At 31.9% G+C, this 11,206-nt stretch overlaps 3 protein-coding genes across 3 annotated transcripts; all 3 read left to right on the plus strand.

Annotated features, from left to right (window-relative positions):
• Positions 1–4,546: 4,546 nt before the first annotated feature.
• Positions 4,547–6,247, plus strand: LOC113861053 (acyl transferase 4-like). The gene is made up of 2 exons (XM_027493654.1): positions 4,547–4,954; positions 5,366–6,247. Exons 1-2 carry the CDS (start codon positions 4,547–4,549, stop codon positions 6,245–6,247), a joined length of 1,290 nt encoding a protein of 429 aa, XP_027349455.1.
• Positions 6,248–6,703: 456 nt separating this feature from the next.
• On the plus strand, positions 6,704–8,558 carry LOC113863739 (pectinesterase-like). Its single transcript, XM_027497426.1, has 2 exons — positions 6,704–7,718; positions 7,843–8,558. Exons 1-2 carry the CDS (start codon positions 6,704–6,706, stop codon positions 8,556–8,558), a joined length of 1,731 nt encoding a protein of 576 aa, XP_027353227.1.
• A 1,850-nt stretch (positions 8,559–10,408) lies between these two features.
• On the plus strand, positions 10,409–11,016 carry LOC113861054 (two-pore potassium channel 5-like). Its single transcript, XM_027493655.1, has 2 exons — positions 10,409–10,846; positions 10,950–11,016. The coding sequence occupies exons 1-2, from the start codon at positions 10,431–10,433 to the stop codon at positions 11,014–11,016; spliced, it is 483 nt and encodes a 160-aa protein (XP_027349456.1). The 5' UTR covers positions 10,409–10,430.
• The last annotated feature ends 190 nt before the right edge of the window (positions 11,017–11,206 follow it).

An 11,206-nucleotide genomic window follows, 5' to 3' on the forward strand; every position in this document is an offset into this window, starting at 1 on the left:
AGCGAAAGCAAGCGAATTTATTTAAAATGAAGCAAATTTGGGACAGAGAGCAGCGATGCACAGGCCTTGAATTTGCTTAAGCTAATATATATTTGCTTAAGCGAAATGCGAATGGCTTGAGCCTATTTTTGGATGGTTAAGCAAAAATAAGGGCTTAAACAAATTATGTAGAAAAAAGAAAAATTATATAGAAACTGACAACATGTTATGAAAGGGTAAAATTTTGCAAAATTTGTTATCAATGTCAATTCCGTGATGGGTGTAGCCCTCGACGTGGTGGTTGCCGTGAACAAGAAGAGCGAAAACCCAGAAATCCAATCTCAACAAAAATCCGTTAGTTATATGCCAAGACACCGAAGATCAAAAACTCTGCCATGACACTCTTAGCTCAGTCAAAGGCCATTCTGGCTTAGTTGTCTCTTTTAAAAAATTTTAATTAAAATTTTAGAATTTTAAGTATTTTTTCTTTAAATATCTGATTTAGTTGTCTATTTTTTCTTTCCAACTTTCACATATTAATACTTCTTTCGGCCTTCATGTACCTATAGACTGCATACTGTTGTTTTTCTCCACTCATCTCATATCTTAACCATTAACTTGTACTGGTGAGAGACAAACAACAAACAATAACAATAAATGACAATAGTGGCAAGTCTAATAAACATCTTTTTTAATAATGACAAGTTATAAATATGTTAAAATTTGTGTACTTTTATTTTATATATAGTTTTTTTATATTTATTTTTTACGATTTTATGTGTCTATATATAATTGACATACCTGTATCTTATTTTTTTAGAAAATGTCGTATCCTGTACCCGTATCCATACCCAGTACTGAAGTAACATGATATACATCTTTTTCCTCCCATAATGTTTGTCATTTGTTGTTGTTTTTTTTTATTGGGTAATGTTTGAGTATGCAATTTGCTGTGAATTCTTTATGCATGTTTTAAGCTTCAAACTCGCACTCATTTATTTGCACTCATTTATATAACTTCACATCAGTAGCATAATAATATAAAAATTTAATATGTAGTTGCAAAACAAGGTACAAACATAGATAAAAAATTAAATATTCAAAGATCATAAATGCTAAATGTATCTTAATATAATAATTTTCTAAACTAAAATTTTTAGAAATAATAAGCGAAACTAAATACACAAGTTATTTGTCAGTGATAACCCTATCTTGTGTGAGAATTGATCAATTGGCAATGTCAGAGTGATAACGAAATAGATCTGCACAATGGTTATCCCTTTGGTGACATCTTATGACGGCATTGACAACTAACTCTAATGAATAACGTTTCATAGTTGTTAAATTTTAATGAGACAGACATTGAGAATGAGAATAGAGTTAGAGTAGAGAAGTTTAATACTAACAATAGAAAGTGGATGTATAAAATATTTTTTTTAACTTTTGAATTTGAAATTGTAAGAAAAATAATATATTTAATTAAAATAATATAATATAATTAATATATATATATTAATACTAGTATTTTTAACTCATATATTATACAAAAGTATTTTATCAAAAATATAAATTTTTGAAAAATTATTTTAATAAATTAAATATTTATAATATATATAAATTTTAAAAAAAAGAATTTGAATAAAAGATAAATGATGGTCACAATAAAATTTTATAATAAAGAAATATACGTGTATATTAAAAAAATTATACTTTTTATCTGAAAAAAATTAACAAATAAAAATTAACAATAATTTTTTATATTTATATATTTTCAAAAACTTCTTTGAAAGTGAATAAATAGTAAGAATAATATTATTTAAATTCAATATATTATAGTTGTGGTTGTAATACATATGTTGTATAGAAAAATATTATTTAAAATTAAAATATAAAAAATAAAATTTAAATATTATTAATAAATAATAAATTTACGGTAATAGTAAGTGATTATAAAATATTTATAATATATATATATATATATATATATATATATATATATATATATATATATATATATATATATATGCAGGTATGGGGCGGGATGGGTACTTAGATACCCCATACCTGCATATTAAAATTTTAGAATTCTAAGTAATTTTTTCATTGAATATCTAATTTAGTTTTCTTTTTCTTCTTTTCAACTTTTACATATCAGTATTTCTAGTTTTCTGATATCTACAATGTTTTTCTCCTCTCATTTTAGACCTCAATTATCAACTTTCACAGGAGAAAGATAAACAACGAGTAATATAACAATAAATGACAATAATAATAAGTTTAGTGACTAACTCTTTATTTGCTAAAATTTATGTATTTTTATTTTATATATAATTTTTTTATATTTATTTTATACAATTATATATATATATATATATATATATATTTTTTTTTTTAATTGACGTATCCGTATCCTATTTTTTTAAAAAATGCCGTATCCATACCGAACCCGTATCGATGCAACATAGTATACACCTTTTTCCTCCCATAATGTTTGTCATTTGTTGTTTTTTTTTTATTGGGTAATGTTTGAGTATGCAATTTGCTGTGAATTATTTATGCATGTTTTAAGCTTCAAACTCGCAGTCATTTATTTGCACATATTATACAACTGAAACCATCATTTTACCTACCAAACTCATAAATAGCCCGACCAAGCTACAGAGGACACAACCATAATATCTAGGATTTTTTTTCCTATTTTTATATTTTACTTTTTTTCACCCTATTTTCTCTAAATGTCTCACGATAAATAGAATAAGATGTTAAACGTGATACTTAGAATTTTTATATCTAAATTATTAGTTTTTTTTAGTTAAAATCTCTTTGTATGTTTAAATTATAACAATCGGAGCTTTTAATAGGAATTGAGTTATAAAAAGAGTTAATTTTAATTTTTTAAATATTTTCCTTAATTATTCAAAAAAATGATATTCAAATTTTTTAAAATTTTTTTAATGATAATATTTTTAAAAGATTAATGTTTTAATATTTTAGCTCTTAATAACTTGGTGAACAAAAAGTTTAGAGAACTAATAAAATAGCACATTTGATTTTGAAGTATTCACTTCCAAACTTAGAATTTATTGGTAATTTAATAATAAGTTATAATTAGTTAAGTGAATTGTTTTTAGAGCAGTTAATCAATGGCAACTAACGACTTAAGATTTATTAGCCATCATTAAAATTATTGATATGATAAATTTCAACATAATTGTTAAAATTGGATTGAATCGGTCAGTTTGATCTGTTGAACTAGAAATTAATTAAGCAATTAAATCGATCAATTCAAAAATTTTGTGGTCGAACAAAAAAAACTGATTAGGAATCGATCAAAATCAGGCAATAATCGATGCTGAAAAATGGTTTGAACCAATCAATGCAGATTTTTCTTTTATTTTTTAAAATATCTTTTCTAAAATATTTTATTGAATATACAAAGACTCATATATGGTATTTAAAATAACTTTATTATTATTTAATTATTTACTATAAATTTTTATTCTGAAATATATAATATGATCATTTTATGTTATTTTAAAATTTTAATTAACTTAATTTTTTATAATTTATATTAATTTATTGTTTAATATATATAATATTAAAATATATTTTTTATTATTATTCGTCTGATATTGTTGAATCATGAACCAATGATTTTATCAGTTTAATTATAAAAAGATTATGTTTTGCTTTAATTTAAACACTTAGAAACTTTAATAGCATAAAAAAAGTAAGAAAGCATTAAATTTTAGGAAATAAAGTATAATTTATCTTTAATATAAGGTTAATATTTTTGTTTATTTCAGTTCTCTGTATTTTTTATGGGCTGAAGTGTTTTGGGTCATTAATTTATAGCTGCCCAGATTCTCCAGAAGGAGAAAATGGTTCATTTCAGTTGGGCTTTTGTTTCTTTGATAAAGTGTTTGGAGAAATAGAAGATTTTAACAATCCTAGATAACAAGCAGTGTAGAGACTAGATAAGCTTTTCACAAAGAAGACAGGCTTCGATTTTTAGGTTTTAATTTGCCTGTAACCATGTAATTTATCATTATTTTTATTTAATATTTCGATTATTTTTGTTTACAGGACAATTTATTGTGTTATGTTATTATAATTTGCCACAACTTATTTTAAAATAATCGTATTGGGACGGATGCATTCATGTGAATGATATCGATCACATGATTTACTCTACCATTTGCTATGCATAAATGACTTCCAAACTTCATTTTGTTGATCAGTTTACAATTTTTATATATATGCTCCAATACATTCTGTCCATCTTTCTTTAAGAAAACAATGGAAAAAACGTGAAGATTTTAACATATAAACACTATTACTTTTCAAAAATAAAATAATAAATTATGTCACAAACCACAATGCTTGGCGGAATAGTTCAGTTTCTACTTTCTACACCAAACAAAGTTTAGACTTAAAAGGCCAAGGAGCTCGAAACATAAAATACCAATTTCATCATTTATAAATAAAGCTTACTCAAAATGCATCATGATATGCATATAGATTCTTACCACGCCTTTTTTTTTAACTAGCGTTTTCCTGCAGAGTCATGGCAGTGTCTGTGATAAGAACAAAACGAGGCTTAGTTAAACCAGCTGAGGAAACTCCATTGATCACACTGGACCTATCAGCCATCGATAGATTACCTGTTCTAAGATGCAATGCTAGAACCTTACACGTGTTCAGACATGGCCCTGAAGCTGCAAGGGTCATAAGAGAGGCCTTGTCCAAAGCACTGGTTCCTTATTACCCTCTTGCAGGAACACTCGCTGAATCCAAACCAGGGTGCCTCCAAATTCAGTGCTCTGGTGATGGCGTGTGGTACGTTGAGGCATGTGCTGATTGTACCCTTGAATCTGTCAATTTCTTTGATGATGTTCAGTCTCTTCCATATGATGATCTTCTTCCTGATGATATTCCTGAGATCAAACACGTCGAACCCCTCGTGCAAATGCAGGTATCACGTTCAAAATTTCATCATAGCTATAGTTTAACATTTGTACGTGCATATACCATACTTCTTTTATATGTCTACTATTTAAATCATTAAAAATTAATATCCCATGTAACATCATATATTATTATTTTTATATATATACATTTAAAAACTACATATTAAATATAAAAAATTCCTTTTTAGTGATATAAAAGCCATTATTATACTTTATATGCATAATCAATCAAAAACTTAAACAATTCCTCACTATATTATTTTAATTATTTGTGTACATAAATATTATGCTTACACAAGAAATGTTCTTGATTTAATTGTCGTAAAACTTTTCTTTTATCAGCAAGCATAGTGCACTTTACTTGTTATCATTGAATATGTCAATTAACTAAAGAATATTGATTTTTCCTTCCTCAGGTGACACAATTTGGTTGTGGGGGTTTTGTGATAGGCCTCATATTCTGCCATAGCATATGCGATGGTCTAGGAGCTGCACAGTTTCTAAATGCCGTTGGGGAGCTAGCAAGGGGTCATGAAAAAGCCAGCATCGAACCAGTGTGGCAAAGGGACTTTTTCCCATCTCCTCAAACACCCCAAGAAGCTACATTGCCACCAAAGCTACCCCCACTTCAAATACCAGAATACAAGCTAGAGCATGCAAACATAGACATGCCCATGGATCAAAGCATCCTTCTGAAGAAAGAATTTCAACAAGTAACTGGACTCGGTTGCTCTGTCTTCGAGATTGTAGCTGCAGCATGTTGGAGAAGCCGAACAAGAGCCATTAAATTGGAACCCAAAACTCAACTGAAGCTTGTGTTCTTTGCAAATTGCCGTCATCTCTTGGACCCTGTTCTACCCGATGGTTTATACGGAAACTGTTTTTTCCCAGTGACGATCACAGCTTCATTTGAGTCCCTTAGAGAGGCTGTGATGATTGATGTGGTGAAGCTGATCCAAGAAGCAAAAGCCAAGTTACCCGTTGAATTTGGAAAGTACTTGAAAGGTGAACATTTGCAAGGTGGAGAGAAAGAGGACCCATTTGCACCTCCACTCACCTACACTACTATGTTCATATCAGAATGGGGAAGGCTAGGATTCAACCACGTGGACTACAAGTGGGGTCCACCTGTCCACGTGGTTCCCATACAAGGCTCCACCATTATACCCGTGGCCATTGTAGGGTCCATGCCTCTACCAAACAAAGGGGTTAGCTTGATGACGTGGTGCGTGGAGGAGCCACATCGAGTTCCTTTCCTTAATCACATGAGTGGAGTCGTGAATGGGGAAATGATATAAAGGCTTATAATAATATTAACTTTCCTAGAAAATAGCTGAGAGGCTTGCCGAAGAAATGGTCTCCCTTAGACCCAATAATGCCAAATTGAAAATTAACCTCATCAACATAAAAGACTATTTCTAGCATAAACATAACATACAAAAATAGTTAGTGATCTAAAGTCTCATTCCACTCCTAAATTTTTGAAGCCAACGACAAATTGTGCCATTCATTCATAAAAGAAGCACCTCAAAACCCGCTAAATATACATATTTTTTCCAATTTATTAGCCTAAAAATAAAGAATCTACACCTATAAAAGCCCAACTTCATTCCATGTCTCATCACTCCTCAAGCCTCCCCCTCAATAAACACACCCCACACAGGGGAGGAAAACCATCTTCTCCATTCGACCATCGAAGAGAAGATCCAATAAAGGAGAGAAAAAATTAAAAAAAAAAATTTAAATAAAAAAAAATGTCAGGAAAGGTTATTATCTCTGCGGTCTCTCTGATCCTTGTGGTGGGTGTAGCCCTCGGCGTGGTGGTTGCCGTGAACAAGAAGAGCGAAGACCCAGAAATCCAGTCTCAACAAAAATCCGTCAGAGTTATATGCCAAGACACCGAAGATCAAAAACTCTGCCATGACACTCTTAGCTCAGTCAAGGGCGTGAATGCCACTGATCCAAAGGCTTACATAGCCGCTGCCGTAAAAGCAACCACTGACAGTGTCATCAAAGCCTTTAACATGAGCGACAGGCTCACAACGGAGTATGGAAAAGATGACAGCACGAAGATGGCCCTCGATGATTGCAAGGATTTGTTGCAATCTGCAATAGAAAGTCTTCAACTCAGCACTGATTTGGTTCACAACAACGACGTGCAAAACATTCATCTTCAATCTGCTGATTTCAGAAACTGGCTCAGTGCTGTTATCTCGTACCAACAAGCGTGCATGGATGGTTTTGACCGTGGAACTGATGGTGAGAAGAAGATCAAGGAGCAGTTGAACGAGCAGGGTTTGGACCACGTGCAGAAAATCACTGCCATCACGCTTGATATTGTGACTGATTTGTCCAAGATCCTTGAACAATTCGGGTTGAAGTTGGATCTTAAACCCGCTTCCCGTCGCCTTCTTGGGTCTGAGGCTGATGAGGAAGGATACCCTACTTGGTTCCCTGCTGCTGATCGTAAGCTTTTGGCTCAGCTTCAAGGTAAGGGATGGAGATCACGAGTGAAGCCCAATGTTGTTGTTGCCAAGGACGGAAGTGGTCAATTCAAAACCATTGCAGAAGCTATAGCTTCATACCCTAAGGGTTTCTCTGGTCCTAGATACGTTATCTATGTTAAGGCTGGTGTGTATGATGAGTACATCACCGTTCCCAAGCAAGCAGTGAACGTTCTCATGTACGGTGATGGCCCTCTAAAGACCATTGTCACTGGTCACAAGAGCTTTGCTGGCGGCATCACGACCATGCAAACTGCCACCTTCGGTAATTAATTTACTTTATTACTATTAAATAAAACCATTTTCCTTACACACACATGTATACATATATATACTATAACATGAATGAATTAACGTGGACTAACTGATTTTGCATGGGATGCATGCAGCCAACACTGCAACAGGATTCATCGCAAAGGCAATGACATTTGAGAACACAGCTGGACCTGATGGTCACCAAGCAGTGGCACTTAGGAACCAAGGAGACGCGTCTGCTTTCGTGGGTTGCCACATATTGGGTTACCAAGACACCTTGTACGCTCAAGCCAACAGGCAATTCTACCGCAACTGCGTCATCTCTGGCACCATTGACTTCATCTTTGGCACATCCCCAGTAATAATCCAACACTCTGTGATCATTGTGAGGAAGCCAAACGACAACCAATTCAACACAGTGACCGCAGACGGCACAAAGACGAAGAAAATGAACACTGGCATCGTGATCCAAGACTGCCAGATCGTCCCAGAAGCAGCACTTTTCCCTGTGAGGTTTCAGATTAAATCCTACTTGGGAAGGCCATGGAAGGAGCTCTCAACGACCGTTGTCATGGAATCCACTATCGGAGACTTCATTCATCCAGATGGGTGGTTCCCTTGGGCCGGTAATGCTTTCCTTGACACCTTGTACTATGCTGAGTACAACAACGATGGTCCTGGTGCCAATGTTAGCGGAAGGGTCAAGTGGAAGGGTTACCGTGGTCTCATCAGCCGTGCCGAAGCTGAACAATTCACTGCTGGCAAGTTCCTCCAGGCTGGACCTGGTTCTGGAGTTGATTGGATCAAGAGTCTTCATGTTCCTCACGCCCTTGGCTTCGTCAAAGCTTAAAAACCAAACCTCTCCTTAGAACATCAAGTTTTATCACATCAGAGCCACCATGCGCACCCACGCAATTTATTATTCTTTGTAGTTCTATCCTTTCGTTTGTCAATATCTAGGGTGCAATGGAATTTATTCTAATGAAAATTTGCTTCTATTAGCTAAAAGTTTCCATTTCATTCCATCATTATACTTGCCTCTAATGGCAATCTTAATTGCTCATCATCACTGTTAATTTTCAAATTAAATTAATCTCAAACAAATATTAAAGTTCAAGTAAAAATCAATCAGGTCATTTTCGTTCAACTAATTAGTTAATATTGATTTAAAATTTTGAAATCGAAAGTAATTAATTAGCTAGTGAAGTGACGGAAGAAAAATGACAATATCACCGTTAAATCAGGGGAGGATGAAGATTTAAGTATAATTAAGCGTGACTAATTACATTTATTTGTTTGGCTTTTAATGGAATCTTTTAAGGTATGTTTGGTAGAAGTTTTTTTTTTTTTTTAAGGGAAGGGAGGGAAGGACATTTTTTTAATTTTTAATTAAAATAATTATATATTATTTATGTTAATAAATACATTATATTTTTATTAATATATTAATTTATATTTTTAATTTTTTAAAAATAATAATTTTAAATATATTTATTTAAAATTAAAAAATATGTCCTTTCCTTCCTTTTTCTTCAAAATCTCTCCTAAATAACCCCTTACTTGTTGGAATGCTAAGTTTAAATATATATATATATATATATATATATTTACAATTTAAAATCTTAAATGCACTCAAAATACTCTCTCTATGTATAAACTCTACTAAAATATCTTATATCATAATGTAACACTCATATTTTTATACGCGAAACAAAAATACAAGTATTTTATTAGAAAAGGTAAAAAAAATATATTGAAGTTTAATTAACATTTTTTTTTCATTTCAAACATTTCTTTGTGGGTTTGTTATAAATTTTTTTCATATATAGTAATGAAAAAATTATGTACTAAAAATAGGCATCGTTCTTAATAGAAATTTGAATCATTATTTACTCTTTTGTAACATATTAAATCCTAATTGCTAAACTCAATATATCATTTTTTTGTACCAATAAAAAAATGAGTGCCTCTCATAGACATCTCATTAGTCATTACTTCAGACCAATAAAAGAAAAAAAGATATTTCATCACTTAAATCAATTTCAAAGTGAAATTTGACAAAAGAAGATGAGTGGAAGAATAAGTATACCCAAATAGTTATTTGTACCAAAGATAATATAACGTGCATAACATAGCGCTTGGATTCGATAGAAACATGTGATCTAATCAGAGTCTTATAATATTGCGTAGCTAGTAATTAATCACATCAAACAGTGCTCAATTATTAACTATCCAAACTTCTTACTGAAATAATCAAACAAATTTTTCCTAAGAAAATTTTATTTTCGACTGACTACAAAGTGAAATGTTAATATCAGAATATAAATATGGCTCAAAATGAAGCAAAAGAAAATAAACAATTGTTATATATAGATAAAATTTTCAAGTACAAAAAAATGTTGAGAATATTTTTTGTTGTTGTCTTTTAGATTAAAGTAGGAGATTGTTAATTCATAGCTATACTTATTATTTTGATCAGTTACAAATTCATAGTTTTAACATTGTGGGACAATATATACATAAATCTACAATATTATTGAAAAGATAAATATAATTTATAATTATTTATTTCGAGCTTTTGTATTTTTATAATTTTAAATAGTTTTCTCATTTTAAGTATTGTAGTAACAAACATTCATTTAACCATTTATATTATATACGATTTTGCATCCAATTCTCAACGATATTCATGCAAGAGAAAGTGATTCTGACCAGTCTCCAAATGGGTGCTAGGGAGGGTTTCTCTGCAAGTAATTACATAGTTGATGTGGCAAAGGGTAGGATGAGGATTAGATTGAAGGTTGGTTTGGCACTTGGTGTTGTGGTTTTGTGTATTGGAATTGGGAGTTTGGTGTTGTACTTTGTGGAGGGTTTGGAATTTGTTGATTCTATTTACTTGTCGGTTATGTCTGTCACAACGGTTGGGTATGGAGACAGCGCCTTTAAGACTCTTCCGGGTCGGTTATTTGCGGCTATTTGGCTCCTCTTTTCTACTTTGATGGTGGCACGGGCATTCCTCTATTTGGCTGAGGCTAGAATTGATAGAAGACATAGGAGAATGGCTAAGAAGGTTTTGCAAAGAGAAATCACTATTGAGGATTTGCTTGCTACTGATATCAACAACACTGGTTTTATCAGGTATCACTTCGTTTCTTAACAATCACCTCTAATTTCTTTGCCACTGGTAATCTTCACTGCCTGTTAGAACCAAACAGCACTAAAGATGACTTCTTTCTTTCAGAAGTGAGAACCAGATATTAGTTGGGTACCAATTGAGGCCTGATACCAATCCTGGGCACCTAATCTAAGTAGGAAAATAAAACTTACTTCTGATACCTTAGATGCCATAACCAGGATATCAATCATTTCGTTTTTCTTTCAAATTTCAATACGCTACCTTGCAAGAAAAGGGATTGCGATTGAATAATGCTTAATCTTTGTAAAAGATTCGACGAGATTCCATGCCTCACCAAGTATAAGTGGGTCACTTTCAAGTGT

This window comes from Abrus precatorius, unplaced genomic scaffold (assembly GCF_003935025.1).
Source record: "Abrus precatorius isolate BTA unplaced genomic scaffold, Abrus_2018 Scaffold3, whole genome shotgun sequence".
Lineage (NCBI taxonomy): Eukaryota > Viridiplantae > Streptophyta > Magnoliopsida > Fabales > Fabaceae > Abrus > Abrus precatorius.